The following is a 22,140-nucleotide window of genomic DNA, read 5'->3' as shown; positions in this document are numbered from 1 at the left end:
GCATTCATTTTTACATCAAAGGGTATAACAAATTGGTAAACCCCTTCTTGATTTTTTTTTTTTTTTTTTTATATTGGTTAGCCATATCAGTGTGAATTTTCACCATGTTAATGCTACAAACCATTCCTTCTGTACAAACGACAACTGGTTCTTGAGAAGGGTGTTAAGGCCCCGTTACACATAACGATGTACCAGCGATCCCACCAACGATCCAACATGGATGGGATCGCTGGGACATAGCTGATCGCTGTTGAGCTGTCACATAGACAGCCCCTCTAGTGATCAGGACCAGCGAGCAAGCTGGTTTCCAATGTAAACAGCAGGTATCTAGGAGCCGCGCGGCTCTTGGATACCCACTGTTTACCCTAGATACCAGCGTGCACGCTGGTATCCAACGTAAACATCGGGTAACTAAGAGCCGCGTGTGCACTGGTATCTAGGGTAAACAGCGGGTATCCAAGAGCTGTGTGGCTGTTAGTTACCCGATGTTTACGTTGGAAACCAACGTCGCTGATCGCTGGTCTCTCGCTGCCACACGCAGCGATGTGTGCTGGTCAGCGGAAGGCCAACAATCAAAAAATGGCCAAAGACGATCGTGCATGATCAGCAATACCCGGCAGGGGGGCCGGTCACTGATCCCCATCACACACAGCGAGATCGGTAGCGATCTCGCTGTGTGTGACGGGGCCCTTAGAACGACATTGCACTCTCGCTGTCCCTCATATACATAGATGCCGGTAGATCACGGACCTTCGTTTATAGAATTGCATTATTTCCACAGAATCTGGAGTCCAGGCTGAAGGTCATCCTGCCAGAAGATATTGGAGGAGCCCTCATGGACGGCGTAGTATTGTGTCATCTTGCCAATCATATACGACCCCGTTCAGTTGCAAGCATTCACGTTCCATCACCAGCAGTGGTAAGGACTCATGTTAGTGATTGTCAATTCCTTAGTAACAATGGGTCACAAGCACTAAAAAGCAAAATCTGTAGTAGTTTGGGTCCGATTCATTACTGCTTCTGTGCCTTTTTTTGTTTAATTTGTTTGAGTTTTTGTGCCATGTTCCAGTTATCATTTGGGCCTTTTTTAAAGTCTTTTTTTTTTTCCCACTTTTTTTTAAATATATTCACTCAGTGTAAGCAGTTTTTATTTTCCCCACAAGTTTTGCAGATGATACCTACTGTTTTTTAAAAAAGTGGCAAAAATGGTTGCACAAATGTACTCTAGTCCTTATTTATTGTGCAAATTTTGCTACATTTTAACAGTACAGGCGACTTTTTTTTTTTTAAGCAAAAAAAAGCGATATTGACATCTTTTGGCATTACAGTTTGTGAGCCACCTGCGCTATTTTGAAAAAATTAGGGCAAAAAAGCACCAGAGAATATAAGACAAAATCAGTGACTTTAACCTCCCACAAATGATGACTCTGTCCTTTTGTGGTTCACTGTTGAGCTATTTTTTATGGCACAGTTGGGATTCTCCGGCCTCGCTTTTCTTCCTTCCTTCCTCTGATAGCTGCAGATATGATTTCCCCACCGTTCCTGTATGTAATGCAGCAAGTCCAGTGTCTTATCATAGCAGGCACTCCGGGGTCATTTAGAATTCTGGATAAATCTTTTCTTACATGACATCCTTTTTCTGTTATTACATTAAGAAGTTGTTCTCAGGCCTTTGCTGTTGTTTCCACTCACTAAGGAAACGGTTAGGCCATTTTTAGAATACTTTTCTTGAATATTTATTTGATGAACGTGCAGCTTTTAATCTTGATCTTTGATTGCAGGGATCATAAAAGAGACCACCTACCTCTACACGTTCATCCAAGTTATTATGTGGGCATGAACCACTTACTGTCACCATGCTGGTTGTTCGGGACCTAAGACTATGACCCTAGAACTAAGGAATCGCCGTAAGGCTTAGTTACCTTCCTATCATTATCAGAGTCAGAGTAAATGGTGACATTGCAGAGCCCTCTTTTGTCACTTGCCACAGCGAATGGGTTAACAATTGACTGTTGTATGTGCACGGGCCAAAAGAGCTGTGCGTGGTAATGCACTTCTACCTCCTGTGCCACCTACAAGGATGGATGGTCAGAAGGAAAAGTCAGTTCCCCATCCATAAAATCCTGAACACTGTGCTTATATTATCACTGCGATCATCATAATTAAAGTGGACGTTTCATCATCTGAAATTTGTAAAAGTGCTTGTATAGGAACAGGTCTAAGTGGTAAGGTTTCTCCTTGTGGAGAGTGACATGCCAGCTCTGGCTTGTCAAGGTAAGGAGGCTTATTCACCGTGCAATGCTCCTCTGGAAAATAGTATGCAAATTGCCTCTTCAGAGGAAAAGAGGACTTGAACTCTATAGCGCCACCTGTTTGTAACTTGTAGGATCGCTACTACCATCAACCCTTTAACCCCTTCACCCCCAAGGGTGGTTTGCACGTTCATGACGGGCCAATTTTTACAATTCTGACCACTGTACCTTTATGAGGTCATAACTCTGGAACGCTTCCATGGATCCCGGTGATTCTGACATTGTTTTCTCGTGACATATTGTACTTCATGTTAGTGGTAAAATTTCATTCAAATAACTTGCGTTTATTTGTGAGGAAAAACGGAAATTTGGCAAAAATTTTGAAAATTTCGCAATTTTCCAACTTTGAATTTTTATGCCCTTAAATCACAGAGATACGGCACACAAAAAACTTGATAAGTAACATTTCCCACATGTTTACTTTACATCAGCACAATTTTGGAACCAAAATTTTTTTTTGTTAGGAAGTTATAAGGGTTAAAAGTTGACCAGCGATTTCTCATTTTTACAACACCATTTTATTTTTAGGACCACATCACATTTGAAGCCACTTTGAGGGGTCTATATGATAGAAAATTCCCAAAAGTGACACCATTCTAAAAACTGCACCCCTTAAGGTGCTCAAAACCACATTCAAGAAGTTTATTAACCCTTTAGGTGCGTCACAGGAATTTTTTTGAATATTTAAAAAAAAAAATGAACATCTAACTTTTTTTCACAAAAAAAATACTTCAGGTTCAATTTTTTTTTATTTTACCAAGGGTAACAGGAGAAATTGGACTGCAAATGTTATTGTGCAATTTGTCCTGAGTACGCTGATACCTGATATGTGGGGGGGAACGACTGTTTCGGCGCATGGCAGAGCTCCGAATGGAAGGAGCGCCGTTTGACTTTTTCAATGCAAAATTGGCTGGAATTCAGATCGGACGCCATGTCACGTTTGGAGAGTCCCTGATGTACCTAAACAGTGGAAACCCCCCACAAGTGACCCCATTTTGGAAACTAGACCCCCCCAAGGAACTTATCTAGATATGTGGTGAGAACTTTGAACCCACAAGGGCTTTACAGAAGTTTATAACGTACAGCGGTACAATTAAAAAAATCATATTTTTTTCAACAAAAATGATCTTTTCACCCCAATTTTTATTTTCCCAAGGGTAACAGGACCCTAAAAGTTATTGTGTAATTTGTCCTGAGTACGCTGATACCCCACATGTGGGGGTAAACCACTATTTGGGCGCATGGCAGAGCTCGGAAGGGAAGCAGCGCCATTTGACGTTTTTGGCTGGAATTGAGATCGGACACCATGTCGCGATTGGAAAACCCCTGATGTACCTAAACAGTGGAAACCCCCCCACAAATGACACCATTTTGGAAACTACACCCCCCCAAGGAACTTATCTAGATGTGTGGTGAGCACTTTGAATCCCCCAGTGCTTCACAGAAGTTTATAATGCCCGGGCATGAAAATAAAAAAAACGTACTTTTTCCATAAACATGATCAATTAGTCCCCAATTTTTCCCAAGGGTAACAGGAGAAATTGGACCCCAAAAGTTGTTGTCCAATTTGTCATGAGTACACTGACACCCCATATGTGGGAGAAAACTACTGTATGGACACACGTCGGGGCTCGGAAGGGAAGCAGTGACGTTTTGGAATGCAGACTTTGATGGAATGGTCTGCGGGTGTCATGTGCGTTTGGAGAGCCCCTGATGTACCTAAACAGTGGAAACCCCCCACAAGTGACCCCATTTTGGACACTAGACCCCCCACGGAACTTATCTAGATGTGTGGTGAGCACTTTGAACCCCCAAGTGCTTCACAGAAGTTTATAACGCTCGGACGTGAAAACAAAAAAAATATTTTTGCCCCCAATTTTTTATTTTCCTAAGGGTAACAGGAGAAATTGGACCCCAAAAATTGTTTTGCAATTTGACCTGAGTAGGCTGATACCCTACATGTGGGGGTAAAACACTGGTTGGGTGCATGGCAGAGCTTGGAAGGGAAGGAGCACCATTTGACTTTTTCAACTCAGAATTGGCTGGAATTGAGATCAGACGCCATGTTGCATTTGGAGAGTCCCTGATGTGCCCAAACAGTGGAAACCCCCAATTCTAACTCCAACCCGAACCCCAACACACCCCTAGCCCTAGCCCTAGCCCTAACCCTAGCCCTAACCCTAGCCCTAACCCTAGCCCTAACCCTAGCCCTAACCCTAGCCCTAACCCTAGCCCTAACCCTAGCCCTAACCCTAACCCTAACCCTAGCCCTAACCCTAACCCAAAAATGGAAATAAATACATTTTTTTTATTTTATTATTTTTCCCTAACTAAGGGGGTGATAACGGGGGGTTTGATTTACTATTTATGGCGGTTTTTATGTTTGGCAGCTGTCGCACGCTAAAAGACGCTTTTTATTGTAAAAATAGTTTTTGCATCACCACATATTGAGAGCTATAATTTTTCCGTATTTTGACCCACCGAGTCATGTGATGTCTTATTTTTTGCGGGACGAGTTGACGTTTTTATTGGTACCATTTTCGGGCACGTGAAATTTTTTGATCGCTTTTTATTCCTATTTTTGGGACGCAGAATGTACAAAAACCAGCGTTTCATGAATTTCTTTTGGGGGGTGCGTTTACACCGTTCCGCGTGCGATAAAATTGATAAAGCGGTTTTATTCTTCGGGTCAGTACGGTTACAGCGATGCCTCATTTAGGTCTTTTTTTATGTTTTGTCGGTTTTATGCAATGAAAACTATTTTATATAAATAATTATTTTTGCCTCACTTTATTCTGCGAGCTATAACTTTTTTATTTTTTCGCTGATGATGCTGTGTGGCGGCTCGTTTTTTGCGGGACAAGATGACGTTTTCAGCGGTACCATGGATATTTATATGCGTCTTTTTGATCGCGCGTCATTACACTTTTTGTTTGGCGGTATGATAATAAATCGTTATTTTTTGCTTCGTTTTTTATTTTTATTTTTTAAGGGGTTCGCTAAAGGGGTTAACTAATTGGACAGTGTTATAGGGCGGGTCGTTACGGACGCGGCGATACCTAATATATGTACTTTTATTGTTTTTTTTAATTTTTTTTTAATTTCCAAAAAATGGATTTATTTGGGGGATATTTTTTTTTTCTAATTTATTTGGCGAATTTTTTTTAATTTATTTTAACACTTTTTTAAATTTTTTTTTAACTTTATTAAATAGTCCCAGGTGGGACATCACTGTCCTGTGACAGATCGATGATCTGTCACATCACAGATCACTGTGACAGATCAGCGATCTGTCACAGGCAGTGCAGAAGGCTCCCTCATGCCTGCGCTTTGCAGGCACTGAGGAAGCCAGCTTCCTGCAGGCCCCCGAAGGCCCCCGTCGCCATCTTGGATTCGGGGGCCTGCAGGAAAGGAGCCCCCCGCAGCAGCGCTGCACATTGCGCTGCCGTGGGGGGCTCAGGGAAGCACGGAGGGAGCCCCCTCCCTGCCGATGCTTCCCTTTAACCCCCGGTACACCGCGATCATGTTTGATCGCGGTGTGCAAGGGGTTAACGTGTCGGGGCGGTCCGTGACCGCCCCTGACACATTGTGCCGGGTGTCAGCTGTGATAATCAGCTGACACCCGGCCGCGATCAGCGGCACTCACCACGTGGGCGCCGCTGATCGCGGTAGACGTACTATCCCGTCCATGGGCATAGGGGCCCGGGTCCCATGGACGGGATAGTACGTCGGATGTCAGGAAGGGGTTAAAAAACAGGCAACGTTACAATGTACCTCTTAGAAACCCCTTCACCCCCCCCAGACCATTTTCCCTTTTTCATTTCTTTGCTCCCCTTTTTTCCAGAGCCATAGCTTGTTTATTTTTTCCATCAAAATGGCCATGTAAGGGCTTATTTTTTTGCAGGATGAATTGTACCTTTGAATGACACCACTGATGTTACCTTATAATGTTCTGGGAAATGGAGGAAAAAAATCCAAATGCTGTAAAATTGCAAAAAAAAACGTAATTCCACAATTTTTTTTTTCATAACCATGTTCACTAAATGCTAAAGCTGACCTGACCTGCCACTATGGTTCTCCAGGGCATCATGAGTTTGTAGATACCAAACATGTATAGGTTCTTTTTTTATTTAAATGGTGAAAAAAATCCAAAGTTTGTTTAAAAAAAAAAAAACCCGCCATTTTCCATGACCCGTACTACGGCATCTCCATTTTTGAAGCTGTGGGGCTGGGCGAGGGCTTATTTTTTCTGTGCCGAGCTGACGTTTTTATTGTTACTATTACGGGGTAGATACAGTGTTTTGATATTGGTAAAATTCAATAAGGAGGCAATTTTGCAGCGACCAAAAAATGTAATTCTGGCTTTTTTATTTTTCTGGTTAGTTTTACTGATCAGATTAATTATTTTTATATTTTGATAGATTGGGCAATTCTGAGCTCAGCGATGCTAAATGTTTGTTTTTTATATATTGTTTAGTTTTATTTTGAATGAGGCAGACGGGGGGGGGGGGTGACTTTGAAGATAGATAGATAGAGAGATATATATATATATATATATATTTATTTTTTATTCAATTTTTTTTTTTACTTGCTTCAATACACTGTGTTCCAAATTATTATGCCAAAAATATTTCCTCATATTTTCTCTAAATTCCCTATATGAATTGCAGTCATTGTTATTTTCCAGTCATCTAATATTCTAGTATAATTGCAATGTTTTTGAACAAACTGCCTATGAAAACAGTATATTTTTAAAAATAAAAAACATTCAAAATGCATGTTCCAAATTATTATGCACAGCAGAGTTTTCAACCTTTTTATTTTTATTTTGAACAAAAAAATGGTCATTTGCATTATCAGCTTATTACAAAATGAAATCAAACCGTTTTCAAGTCAAAACGTTATTCTAGGTGATGTTACATTTGCACATAGGATCCCTTGTTGGAAAGAAGCTTCTGAACTCTCTCGTCCATTGAATTTGTCAGTTTTTGGATGGTTTGTGCTTCAATTGTTTTGCCTGTGGACAGAATACCCTCCCAGAGCTGTTGCTTAGATGTGAACTGCCTCCCGCCATCATAGACACTCCTTTTGATGATGCTCCAGAGGTTCTTAATGGGGTTGAGGTCAGGGGAAGATGGTGGCCACACCATAAGTTTGTCCTCTTTTATGCCCATAGCAGCCAGAGATGCAGATGTGTTATTTGCAGCATGAGACGGTGCATTATAATGCATGAAAATGGTCTTACTGCGGAAAGCACGGTTCTTCCTCTTGAACCATGGCATGAAGTGCTGTTTTAGAAACTCCACATAGATTATGGAGTTCATGTTTACCCCTTCAGGGATCCTAAAGGGGCCGACAATCTCTCTCCCCACGATTCCAGCCCAAAACATTACTCCACCTCCTCCTTGTTGGCGCCTTAGCCGTGTTTTCATGGGGTGTCCATCAACCAGCCATCCTCCACTCCATCCATCTGGACCATCGAGCGTTGCACGGCACTCATCGGTGAACAAAACAGTTTGCAAGTCAGTCTTCATGTATCGTTTGGCCCACTGGAGCCGCTTCTGCTTGTGTGCAGTGGATAGAGGTGGTCGACAGAATGGCTTACGCACAACTGCAAACCTCTGAAGGACCCTGCATCTTGTTGTTTGGGGGACGTTGGAGGCACCAGCAGCTTCAAAAACTTGTCTGCTGCTATGACAAGGCATTTTTGCAGCTACTCTTTTAACCTGACGCAATTGCCTGTTGGAAAGAGTCCTCAATTTTTCCTTATCAGCACGCACACGTGTGTGCTGGGAATCAGCTACATACTTCTTGATTGTGCGATGATCACAATGAAGTGTCTTGGCATTGTTGATTGTAGTCATGCCTTGACCTAAATACTCCACAATTTGTTGCTTCTCAGCAGCCGACACATCCTTTTTCTTTCCCATTTTGGCAAAAAATGTAGGCTGCTTAATAATGTGGAACAGCCTTCTTAAGTAGTCTTGCCTTTATTTGGACACACCTTCCAAGCTAATTTGCACTGGTATCTGCAATTGCTTTCAGTAATATAAAGAGCCCTGACACACATCACCATCAATGAGTTTAAATGACAAACAAAAAAATTCTAACCTTATCACTCCTAAACTCTTTTTGCATAATAATTTGGAACACAGTTTAGTCTCCTTAGGAGACTTGATTCTGCAATTATTCGCATCGCTTGTGCTGGGCTGCAGCGATGTTCATATCAGATCTGCAATGATAACCATGGGGGGTGTCTTGCACACCCATCGGTGCCCTATGATCATGTGACAGGGACGCCGATGGCCAGAGTTAGGCCGGGGTCAGACTAGCGAGAGCAATGCAAGAAACTCACACTGCCACCAGCACTTGGACAGGAGTATGCGGCTGCATGTATTTCTATGCAGCTGCACACTCCGGTCCCGAGTGTCGGCGGCAGTGCTGGGTATTGATGCGCGAGTTTCTCGCAAGTCTGACCCCGGCCTTAGTGCCTCTCTTCCTGCAAGCTCATGGTAAAATGCTACTGTCAGAGATTGACAGCAGCATTTAACATGTTATAATCCAAGAATGGATTGTGATTTCACCCACGGCTGTTAGGTGCTCATGACAGAATTAAGGAAGCTGTCATGTACCGGCAAAGGTGCGGGCTTAGTGCCGGAGCCCACCTCAAAGTGGGAGATACGTGATATGTCGAGAAGGGGTTAAAATATCCTTAAGTATAGAGGGAATTTTAATTTTATTTTTTAGTTGCCAGATTGCTGCATTCCTCCGATTTTGCAAAAACAAAGTTCTCTGCTTGCATCATCGGAGAAAGCACAATGTGGACAGCGTTGCAACCATGCTGCTGGTCTGAAATGTCATTCAGGAAATCCCCACAAGGAGGAAGATAGGAAGCAGGGGGTGACGGAGTTCCCCAAGAGCTATCTTAAGACAATCCCTTCTCTGGGAATAAATCTCAGCTTTTATTGTCTTATCATAAAATCTAATTAATGTTTTACAATGTAGGGAGCAGATGTCATTCATGAAGACGTGCTTTTAAGATTTCATTTACGGCAATTGCTTCTTGGGATGTAGCTGTAAATTATCCTGAAATCCAGCAACTGTGAAGTCTCTGGGACAATTTCTAAATTATACAGAAATTGTATTTACTTTCACAGATGCCCTTAGTGGATGTCCAAATTGGCACGGTCTTCAAAAAATAGAAACAAATCTTGAGAAATAATGAAAAATATTAATGGCTGTCTGCCACTGACCAGCTTAAATTGTTTAACTCCATAATTGAATCCAGCATTAGTGCTGTGGAGAAAATCTCGTAACTCCCCAATTGTTGGCCATGATTTTTACTATCTTATAGATCTGTTAAATTCTTGTTACTGGCTGAAGGTGATTGTCCTGGTGTACCCTGGTCATAATCATCTCAAGCCAGAAAGGAGCGCAGAATTTAGAGTACATTCACAGGCGACAGTAATATCTGTATTTTCAGCATTCATAGAGTACTCACAAAACGTTTGGGATATTTGGCTTTTGGGCAAAATTGCAGAATTAACCTAAAATGCCCTCTAACCTTTTCAGGTGAACTTAATGTGACCGTCTCTAAACTTTTGGATGCACGTGTCTAACTGTTCGATGTTTCTGTACTTTTTGCACAACTTGCTGTTCTCTAACAAGGAGCTTAATGGCAAAATTCAGAACAGGTGTTTGATCCATGAATCGACCAATAAATTTCAGGGGTTGAATTGGTGTTAAACAGAATCTGTCATCCCCTGGGATGCTTTTAATCTATTACTTTGGGCATAGAATCGAATAGTTAAAATAGCCCTACCTTTTATGCCTCATAGCTGCGGTCTAGTTGTTGAGAAATAGTTTTAATATTTTGTTAATGATTTCTTCCAGGCTCCGGGACATGTGGTGCCTGGAAGAAAACTCTGCCTCCTGTCTTCATTATCATAGCACCTGCCTCCCATGCACGTTACAGTGCAATGTGAAGTGCAGTTGTGACGTAGAAGGGAGGAATCCCACACCTGCACTCTGCACTCCTCCCTTCTACGGGCAATGACTTTGACTTTCGCTCCAGTGTACTCCGCAGCGTACGTGGCAATAAGGTGCTCTCCCCACTTCCTTCCTCCCTGCATAGTCATCATTTGCACCTTTATTTCGCCGCCCAAGGGCGGAAAAGGTATCCATAACCGCGTAAGTGCAGGGCGCAGGTGCGAGATTCCAGCACTACAACTACATGGCACTGTCACGTGCATAGGAGTGGGGTACTGTGAGAATGAATACAGGAGGCAGAGATTTCTTCCAGACACCGCATACCCCGGAGCCTGAAAGAAATTAACATAAAGATTAAAAGGCTCGTAACTCTGTACTCCAGAACTTTAATGACCAGAGGCCAGCCTGAGTGGGATGCCATGCCTCAGCAGACAGTAACTCCAGTGTGACGGCAGGAGACGTTGTTGTCGAGCTGTAATTGATGCTTAAGGCCACATGACAAGTAATTGAGACATTGGCATTTTTTTTGGGGTGGTATGCTTACCACTTGTTGGCTTTTGTTTCAATAAATAGTTTGAGATGAGGAAATTGCCATTGCATGCTTCTACTTAAATGCCCGACTGTCATGATAAAATATAACTGGAGCCGGATTGTATTACGTTTTCCATTAATTTTGCCCCAAAGCCAAGTATCCCTAGCTTTTTGTGAGTAGTGTATGTGTTAGATAGACTTCACCTCGTGTGTCACTCCTCTAAATTATCCACATTAAAAATCTGCAATGAGAAATGACATTAAGAAATCTGCACCTCTGATCATTTGCCCTGCAGAAAATTCCTCAAATTGATGAGATTTTCTAAGTCCCCCCCCCTCCCCCCCCCACACGCACACGCTGCATACCTTTTCTTTGCGGATTTGAATCATCATTGCGGCGTTTTTGCAGCTTTTTTTTTTTCAATTCAAGTGACTTGCAAAAAAGCACACAAACACTCATCAAAGCACTTTTTTTTACTCAGCATGTTTACTGCCAACATTCAACTACTTTCCGCAGATTTTTCTGCACCATAATCCAAACACATGCACATGTTCTTAGAGTACATTTCTTTGGAGCATATTCCTACCTGCAGACTCGCTCACAGAAAATCTATGACAGTAGTGACATGTTATGTATGACCTATTTTGAAAACTTACATGTCACTGGGAAAAACCAGAGTGTAAATTTGACCGGTGCCACTGTATGCTTCTGATATTACTGCGGAATTTAACTTTTTGTTTTCTGCAAATGGTGAAATGTACGGCAGAGCTGCCTGCTTTCTACTGATGTTTCTGCTGGGGAAATGTCTCGTGGGATGGACAAAAAATGTAGTGGTGGATAACGCATCGCTGCAAGACCACAAAGTTCTTGTCTGATGTCTGGATAATACCATGTTGAGGTTTAGCCAGAATTTAATGGATTGTGATGGATTTCCTGTGTAATTACCATAATTGGATCCATGATTCTGGCTTCTGTCTGATGTGTAACAACATCTGATTTTTTTTTTTTTTTTTTCTAGCCTAAGCTCAGCATGGCAAAATGCAGGCGTAATGTAGAAAACTTTCTGGAGGCATGTAAGAAACTCGGGGTTCCACAAGTGAGTTGAATGCTTTACCTACGTACCTACACATGACTAATGTTCTCAGATGTGTCGTAAATCATCTCTTCCTGTTGGTCTCTTCCAGGACAGGCTATGTTTACCCCACCATATCTTGGAAGAGAGGGGACTAGTGAAAGTTGGGGTCACAGTACAAGCACTATTAGAACTTCCCTTATTGAGAACTTCCCAGCTTTCGTCAGTGTGACCTGCCGTGGGAGAGCCAAGGACGACGAGCACTGACGACCTTCAGGCTCATCCTAAAGCCTCAGTGGTGGATTTACTGGCAAGACTTATCCTTCTGAGTGACGTTAGCCCTGACATGTGAACTGCGCACAGCTACTGTCCCCTCACTGAATATACTGAATTACAGTGAAGGGTGTTTTTTTTTTTTTTTTTTTTTTTATATTTTAAATTTCTCAACCTGTTTTTATTGTTGTTTTAACTTGTGAAATACCACTGACTGCACATCTGTGAATGCATGTGTGGATGTGAATGTATATTCATAGACAGAGCCTGGCAAGGTTTAGTAACATGGGCAATGCAAATGTCAAGAATTTAAGTCTGGCATTAGGTGGGTCGTCCATCGTGCAGAAAATGTTTGCAGGGATCTTAGACTGGTTTTGAAAAATAAGTCGTACTCGGCCTTCCTCTCTAGTCACTGGCGGAGGCATGTCACTTTTTGGGTGTGGAGATTCACAATGATTGCATAAACATCAGATAGAAGCTGTGGAGAATTATTTATTTATTTTTTTTTTTTTTAACTGTTCTAACTTTTTTTGCCAACTTTCTCTCCCAAAAATCAAAATTGTCTGCTGGACAACCCTTTTAAAGAGGTCTTGATTCCTGGCACCGTTACGAATCCTCTTTTCCCAGTTCTGGCTAGTGCCGGATGTGGACAATTGCGGCGAGTCATCTTTACAGAGGTCGGGTACTGCACATCCTCACCTGTCTATATGCATCAGTGGATCTGCAGTACCCCGCTGCCAACCACTATACAGTTGATGGCACTGTTGTTCATCTCCGCAACTGATGAACTATTCTCGGCCAGATTTGATCAGTGGTGTCGATAGAATTAGCAGCCAACATTAAAGCACTGGACAAACCGCTTTATCTCCTTCTCGTGCATACTTACTACGTTGGGTAATTTCTGATTTTGGACAAACAGCTGAAATAAGTGGTGTCCTCTTCCTAGCATACCCACTTTGCGGGTATGTACGTATCTTAGGTGTATACTCCGGAGGCTCCGTCATTTACCTTGGCTGTGTGTCATGCAGTAGTAAAGAATCTGAACATGCTTGATGACTAGAGCTGCATCAATGCTGTACAGTCATCCTACACCTTGTTTCCGCTTGTCCTGCCAGCAATACTATCCCACATCACAACTGAGGTCTTACAGATGGTTGTGACTAAGATCATTTTAGTTTGCATTGTCATGGACTATAACCAGCCTTGTCTGACATGTTACCTTGCAGCTATAGCCTGAAGTTACGGAGGACCCACTGGAAGGGTTATGTAAGAATAGATTAGTATAGCTTATAGATCAGACGCGAGTCATGTCACAACTGTTCTGGCAGCTGCTCGGTCATTCACAGCAACACCACTGTGCATTGCAGAAATGCTTGTGGCTCTAATTATGTCTGTCTGCAAAGCTATCAGTCTGAGTGAGAGATGGACTACAGCAAAATGGCTTTATGTAGCGCTAAAGAAAAAAGATGAAATGCCCACCTCCTTAACACTGCATTGTTTGGAATGATGAGATAATTTGTTCTTCCAGGAGGGTTTATACCTTATTGTTGCCATCAACCTGTCCTCTGTAATAGTAATAGGTTGGCAATGATGTCTTATATTCTGGCTGGCCAATGCAACATAATGTGGGCAAAGTACATCCTGCTTTACTGTGCCAGCACTGAATGCTGGTGATGGCTCGTAATGATGTACCAGTGCGGCGTCAATCAAGTCAGAAAGAGGAGTGGCCTGCATGACTTTTCAGAGGGTTGGCTCCACCTCTATGACCCTATTAATCATTAGAATACAGCTTGTGCTGTTTTGAAAATACTTCTGCTATTTTTTACCTTAGGCCTGTTTCACACATCAGTTTTTTTTGGTCAGTCAAAATCCGCTAAAATGGCGGATAACGGATCCGTTCCTGTACTGACCACAACGTTTGGCACCGGACCGTTATTTTAACGGATCTGTCAATGGAAGAATTTTAAAGCTGCCTGGGGAAGGAGAGAGAGAGGCGGACGTCAAAATTTTGGCGGATCTGCAAAAAAACGGATCCAATGGATGGCCATCCGTCAAGATCCGCCGGTAATGCAACTCAATGGGGAAAAAACGGATCTGCCAAGAAAAATGGCGGATCCGTTTTTTTTTTTTTTTGCAAAACGGCGGAGTTTGACTGATGGACACAAAGGGATGTGTGAAACAGGCCTTACCTGGGTTGGTGGCAGTGTTAGGTTTTAATTTTAACCCTTCTCACAGGTTATCTGTAATATAACCTTTTAGCATCCGGAACTATTTCTAACAGTTTTCTAAAACCTGTGTATAGATGTTAGGTTAAAAAAAAGCAAAAAAAAAGAACATTGTAGTTACCAGCAGCCACCATCAGGGGGAGCTAAACTTCTAACTGTATAAAGTCATACCATTGAGTTCAATGTATGGGAAGTTTGGTGTAAGCTCCTCACTTTCCTCTAGTGGTGGCTGGAGGCAAACAGTTTTTTTTAAAGGGAATCTGACAAAAGGATTTTGCCACCTAATTTTGAGAGCCGCCTAATTTAGAGACCGAGACCCTGATTCCGGCAATGTGACAATTGCAGTGGCAATGTGTCAATACTGAGCTTCTTGCTGTATTATTATTTTTTTTTTTTTTTTTTTTTTTACAAAAATCGCTTTATCAGCAGAAGATTATTACTGGAGGAATAGTAAACCTTCTGCTATATAACCCTGAGGGTGGGGTTATACAGAGCTCAGCATCCAGAGAGCTGCTAGATCTGCAGATGAGAAAACAATGGTTGGAACAAGCATCAAAATAAGTGACACATCGCTGGAATCGGGGTCTTTGCCCCCTACGGCTCAGATTGGATAGCATGAAAATTAGGAAGGATTCACTTTAAACTGTCTATGGTGTAGATTTGGAAAACAGGAGTGGGCATTCCTCTTTAAATACGACTGTTGCTGTAACATGTCTTTAGTTCTTGTTGCTTTCTGCCACTGTAGAGTTAATTTTCTGGCTGCTCTAATACAAACCAGTGGGATCCTTTTTTAAATATTGGATTATTTATTGCACTTCTAGTAACTTATATTCTTCTTTTTTTTTTTTTTTTTTTGTTTGGGGTATCCCCGTGTTATTTTCTGACTGCTCCAAGATGATACTGACTTATTTTTTTTTCCTGGTTTTATATTTGTGTATATATATATATATATTTGTAATTTTTTTGACTGCTTATTTTTATAGTCTGAGTTGGTGCCAAAACCTCTTTTTAAGTTGTAGACTGTTTACATGTGAAGTGCCTGTGTTACTGACGTCATAGATGCGGAACAAAGGCATCGGGATGTCAGTTCTGTTACGTTCACACATTGAACAGGGTTTCACGTACTTCTTTTGATGATTTTTTACGTTATGACTATGGTATTGTACTGTTACTTTGCGTAGTGATCGCTGGGTGGGAATTGTAAATACTTTTTATTTCTTTGAAGCTACAATTGTGTCGGCACAATGAGCCCTTTTCTGGGTATAGGACTCATCACTGGAAGTGCAGCAAGTGTAAGTACAGCTGGCAATACCCACATTTCAATGTCATTTTTTTTTTTTTAAAGAAAATTAATAGAAGCTTATGTATTTAATTTTTTATTTTTTTTATATTGATTGTCATTTATTATGGATATAGTCAGCTATGGTCGTGAGGGTGTTTTTTTTTCTTCCTTGATTTTCCAATTCACAATTTTGTAATTGCAATTAAAACATTTTGTGCACAATAGTAATTTTCTCAAAATTCGGATTCCAGTTCGTTCTGTCTATTATGGGATGTTGTACTTTTTCTATTAACCAATGAATGACCAGTGCTGGACTGAGTTGTCAATGGTCCACCAGTAATCAACTCCAGAGCCCCACTTTTCAGCTACATGCAAATGTTACATTATCCTCAATTACAAATTTATATAACAATGAACTGGGCAAATTAGTAAATGAATAAGATGCCGCCTTTGTCTGTACATAGTGATTCAAGTATATTGTGCCAAGCACTGCTCATATAGGAGGGTGGTGGCCCACCGGAGGATTTTCCTGTTCTCCTGTGGGCCAGTCCATTCCAATATTACCCATACCAGAGGTGATGGGGTTTTCCATCACCTGACTTAAATTTAAAATGAAATTCCTCATTTGACAAAGCTATACATTAGAAACGTAAATGGAACTTTGCAGCACCTTGCCTAACAGCATTTGTATCATGTTACTTGGTTGCAGCCTCACTCAATTCATACACTGTGATGCTTTTACTCTTCAATCACAATTGTGATAATTTTTTTTTTTTTGATTTGTGACTTGATTGCTAAACCAATAACACAGCAGGTTAGTTCTCACTATATAACACTCCTGTGAGATCCCACAATGCACTGCTCTCGGGTACAGGCTGTCAGTTAGGCCTAACTGCTAATATTCAAAATTTTAAAATTGATACAAGATAAGTAAGACTGGAATATTGTAAAATGTCCTTGAGAAGTGGAGTTTTCCTCTTAACTTGCATTTTATAAGTTTGCCGTCCACTATTCAGTGTTGTAAAACTTCTAGGAAATCACAACACTAAAAAAATAAATGTTTACTACCACTTACCACCCCCTTAACAGGTCAAAAAGAGTGTCCATCAGGTGAGAGATGAGATGTTTACTGTGTTCTCCAGGCGATCCTCACATTTATATACTTTTAAGTCTGTGTACAAAGTGGAGCTTAAATATGGATTCTGCTAATGTGTGTGATATAATTACTGTAAGTTTCTACCAATCTTGTAAGTTATCACCTATCTATAGTTGCTGATCGTTGACAATTCAACCACTTGTTAGCCCACCTATTCAGAGAACAGGACTCTGCAGAGCCTGGTGTGAATGCTGCTGAGATGGAGCGTGCATGCCACCACTGCTCCTTTCATGGTCTGTACGCCTATATTTCTAGCAGTTCCTTAGACATTGAATTCTCGGTGTAGGTGCATGTATGGCACATCCGTACCCCTCCTCCATACCTCTGTTCAGAATCAAGTGGGGTACCAGCAATTAGCAAGTCATCACTTGCCTTTGTGTAATCCATTTATCCTTTGATTATAAAGTTATGGCTGTAGACTTTGGTATGAAGATGTCTTCTGCTTTAATAGTGGACTTGAGGATGGAGAATAAGTAGTTTGTGGGTGACTGTTATGAGGTCAAAATCACAAGATATTAGTTTACACTTACTAGGAGAAATGATCTCACCCACAGTTGTTCCTCGGAAATCTTTGAGGAGAGGTTCTTTTAGACACTACTAATGTGCCAAGATAAATAGATTTTAACCAGAAGTTGGTCTCCTCCTGTACTTTGGTGATAAGTAGTTAAGTCATTAAATGGAAAGTCAACACCACTGCTCTGATTTCTGATGCTGGATGGGTTTTAATGTAGCGTGCACTTATGAGGACATTTTTTACTGGAAACCTTGCTTGGCAGCTTTTCATTTTCCCTGAAGCAAATTACACCGCACATGGGCTGCCTGTGGCATATTCTCTCCGGTCTGGTCCTCCAGGACAAAACATGCTCCCTGCTGTGTCTTCATGATGAGGTTTGAGGGACTTTACAGGGTTTTATTGGAAATGGGTCAACAGCATACATATATTTTTCTATTACCATCTACGGTAGATAAAAAAAATTTGCAGTTTCACACAAAGTACTAGACCTGAAACTAGAACTCTTTCCCGTTTTTTATTTTTTGTATAACGTGGTCAAGAACTGATGAGGGTAAAGGTTTTTGTGAAGAGAGTGGGAGGAGGTGAGCTGTGAGATCATGTCTACTATATATTGAGGCATTCGCATTCATTGAAATCATGTCTGTGATGATAATGAGAATCCTGAAAAGCCTTGTGTACAAATAATGAGGTGTACGTGTAGTAGAAGGCATATTGGTCAGTATGAAAAGCAATACTTATTTTATTTTTTATATAGCTGTGATATGGGAACAATAAATTTCATATAAAAAACAAACTTAATAGTCAAAATTTCTCATTACACTGTAAAGATAGTGTTATGAGGAAACAATAATATAAAATATAGAAGTAACTTGTACTTCTACTGTTCCCCTCCTCCTACCTCTTTAATCTCCTTCTGGAGCCTCAAGTGATGGAACAGGTGGTTTAAGCTCAGTAATATTTGTCCTCACGATTTCTTAAAATAACAATGTGTAAAATATTAGATCCTTATAAAAACTCCAGTTACTGATTTTTTTTTTTTCCAAGCTTATTAATCCTACATACTACACCTTATCCCAGCACGCTCACTCATCAATAGTTATCACCCATACTAAACTGTAAAGGAAAAGTAGGTTATTGTGACCCATCACTGTAAAATGTGTTTGCGTGTGTGTGTATACACACATGGCAGAAAGTGTTGGCACCTTTGAAATTGTTCCAAGAATTTAAGTATTTCTCCCAGAAAATTATTGCAATTCCACATGTTTTTGTTATACACATGTTTATTTCCTTCTTTGTTTATTGGAACAACACAAAACAAGGATAAAAGGCAAATTGGACATAGTTTCACACAAAACCCCCAAAATGGGCTGGATGAGATAGTTGGTACCCTCAACTTAATGTTTGGTTGCACACCCTTTGGAATAACTGCAATCAATCGCTTCCTATAACCATCAACTGTAAAAATATAGCTTCAGATCATCCATCTCTCTGGAAAAGGAGACAAAAACATCTGCATAGTTTTTGCATTTAGAAAAGAGGCTATCACCACCTTTCACCCCTAGAGCTTTTTCCAGGTAATAAAGAAGGAACTTGTACTTGTTCCAAATTGATTGTGATCATTGTTTGGCTTGTTATCTAGGGAAATGCTCTCTGCGCTAACAATACATTTGCTGAGCTGACCTTTGTCTAGATTCCTAGGAATGAAGGGATTAGAACAAGAGAAAATGTTCAATCTGTAACCTTGTAGATGCACTGCCTGGATTTCGCTACTGCAAACAAGGCATACCCTTTGTCTTCCACATTCTTAGACACTCTGGTTATCAACATTTCCTTTATAGTGAAATTACTTAGAAATTACTTAGAAATGTTCAGAGTTATCTATATTTTTAGCTGTTTGTAGAAACTGAAGTGGAAGTTTTTTTTTCTTAAAAGTCCCTGGAGTATCTCTCATCTATTTTAATCAGTGATATTTGAACAAGTTTTGAACATAATTGCAATTTCCACTCCAAAAATTTGCGTGTATTAATACACACTCACTAATACACACAGCATGCTCACCTTATAGCAACCGGTGAATGTAACCACGTTTCACACAGTCCCATGACTGGAAGCAAGCAGCTGAAGGGAGAACAAAACTTCAGTTTCTCCTTGTAGCTGCTTCTCCAATAAGCCGGTCACACAGGATTGAAGCACTGTTCATCTACAGATTACCTCTGTATCTGCAGATAAATGGCGTTTCTCAATGTGACAAGTTCCCTTTAAGTAGTTGTCTTTTACTAGACCAACCCTTTTTCATATAAACCAGACGATTTTCCTGGGTCCAGCTTAATAATCCATTGACGATCAGCTGTGGCCAGCCAGACACTTCGCCTGCATCTGTCAATGCTAATAGTGATGAGTGAACGTAATATTTTCGAGTCCCCATGCCTGCATGTCGTGCGGCTGTTGGACAGCCCCAAGACATGCAGAGATTGCACTTTTGTTAAGCCATCCCTGCATGTGTTGCGACTGTCGTACACCGTGAGACAAGCAGGAGCGGAAACTCGAAAGTATTATTTGAACGCGGCAAAGTCACTAGGCTAGCACCCAAGCATACCTGGATAACACCTTATCCGAGCACATACGCTCTTCACTAGTAATCATACATATGAATGACAGTCAGAGATGGAGCATCTCCTTGTTAGGAAGAAAGTTACTTCTGTGATGCTCAGATTCCCTCTTAGTGAGGCCTCCCATTTAAGGGTTAATGTAGTTGGCAGACTTAATAAAGTGCCAAGTACTGGGCAGGTCATTTTTTAGCCTGAATCGTATGCTTCCTCCTCTTTTTAAGAATTTTGGGAAATTCTGCAGAATCCGACACAATACATGACACTTCTACTTTTCTCAGGTAAGAGATACATAGGAATCCTGTTTCCAAGGTGTCAAGGGACTGAACTCTCTTGTGGTTCATTCCCTTAAGCGAGTTCCTCTGTACCAGCCAGTTCAGCAATACTATGGGGTTGCCAAACTCTGGCATGAGCATATCCGGGTGGTAGGTTAGCTTTACAATCAGGTTGGCCATAAATGGACAGTACCACCTGTCATTGCCTTGCAAAATGTTCTGTTTATTTCCACCATAATGGGAATTGTCCCTGTTATGATGAGACAGTAATTATTAACTACCAGATTTAAATATCTTTTTATAAACATGAAGAGGGATTGGCGTTTTGTGGCTGTGGCGGCCTTTTTTTTTTTTTTTTTTTTTTTTTCTTTTTTGCTGAAGTCACAAAAGGCAGTGCAGCCATATTTTGTCATCCATTCACTATATGCCTATAACATAATTGAACATAGGGAAAAAAACAAAACAGCAATCTAAAAGAGCCCTAAATACTGGGATGACCACCAGCGCATCTGTGCTGAATTGGCAGCCAATAAAGGAGGCCAGTAGAGTGGGGTTTTATTTTTTTTTATATTAGAAACTAGATGATTTTTTTTTACCCCAGATCACTTTGAAATTGACTGTTGAAACATCCTGCCAGTATCTTGCTGTGCTGTATATGCTAATTTCTGCGCCACAGCGATACTTATTGAGTAGCACGTCCTAATTTTTTTTTTTTTTTTGGTCATTTGGATTATTTCTGTATGTAAATATTTGTAATACTGCCAAGTCTAATTTACCGTTTAAGTAATTTTTTTCATTCTGGAAAGAAAAAAAATTTGTGAATGCTTCCAACTTTTCTATGTTGGCCTTTACCCAATTGCTTCCTTTGGTTTGTAAATAGGACACTTTTTTCATTGATCTTGCATGAATGTCTGGAATAAGACTGTATATATTCTATGAATAAAATTCAAACCATTTCATTAACATTGTTGTAGTCTGATTGTGGGCTTCTATCGATCACAGGTGAGTAAATAACAGTTGTGAAACGTATTAAATTACTCTTCTTTTGTTTTTAGTTTGCGTTAGGTAATTATCTGAAAACAATTTAATCAACAGAAAGAAAATGGCTAGTTTAAAAATATTGGAAGAAAAATTCCAAGAAATTGTGACTTTAGATTTCACCTTCTATACTGTAACTATAAGTATTAAGTAAATTGTCAAAATGCATTACTTTATACACAATGACCCATGAAACATTGAGTAAAAAAATGAGGAACAACAGTACATTAGGAAGCCAAGGAAAAAATGTTATCAACATAAAATTTAGTTATATTCTGGCAAATGTAACATTCATAATACATACAGTACACAGGGGGGCATTTACCCATTGATCTTGTGATCTAAATTGAGTGCAAATTGCAGCATGATTAAAAAAAAAAAAATGCCACACCTAAAATTAATATGACGTTAAATTGACAACACTATTTGCAAAACTACTTTTGGCAAATAAATACCCTACCTACTTTCCACCAATCCGAAAATATATTACCACTTTTTTTATTTTGAATAAAAATACTATTTGTTTACTATATCCACATCCAAAAAGTGTAAAAAGAAAAATTCTTTCTTTTCCATCAGCCACATGGCCATCTTACCCCTTATATCGTGAAGGGACAAACTTATAAGATCAAGATCCATCTGGCTTAAAGAGGTGATTCAGCACCTAAAATGTATTATCTAAATATTTATCCTTACACCCTAACCACCTATGTAATTTGCTTTATTACATGATACCTTACACTTCTCCCTATCTGGTTAATAGCTATTTTTTTTTCTGCATTTCCTTTGACGTTTTGTTGAGAGGAGACTCAAACATGACGTCACAGGAGGCTGAGACTGCACTCGCTCCCCGCAACATCAATCGC

The 22,140-nt window shown here is 40.5% G+C and overlaps 1 protein-coding gene across 3 annotated transcripts in view; it reads left to right on the top strand.

Moving 5' to 3' along the window:
* LRCH2 (leucine rich repeats and calponin homology domain containing 2) overlaps positions 1–21,199 on the top strand; it is a 140,374-nt gene extending 119,175 nt beyond the window's left edge. For all 3 annotated transcript variants that reach the window (XM_073543457.1, XM_073543456.1, XM_073543458.1), the window contains 3 exons: positions 782–919; positions 11,852–11,929; positions 12,018–21,199. In XM_073543457.1, coding sequence (XP_073399558.1) covers positions 782–919; positions 11,852–11,929; positions 12,018–12,137 — 336 coding nt within the window. In that variant the 3' untranslated portion in view covers positions 12,138–21,199. The remainder of the gene's footprint in view (positions 1–781; positions 920–11,851; positions 11,930–12,017) is intronic.
* Positions 21,200–22,140: the final 941 nt, after the last annotated feature.

The sequence above is a fragment of the Dendrobates tinctorius genome, unplaced genomic scaffold (genome assembly GCF_039654945.1).
Source record: "Dendrobates tinctorius isolate UK_male_01 unplaced genomic scaffold, ASM3965494v1 ptg000133l, whole genome shotgun sequence".
Lineage (NCBI taxonomy): Eukaryota > Metazoa > Chordata > Amphibia > Anura > Dendrobatidae > Dendrobates > Dendrobates tinctorius.
The sequence above is the reverse complement of the archived record's forward strand: the minus strand, read 5'-3'. Positions and strand labels throughout refer to the sequence as shown.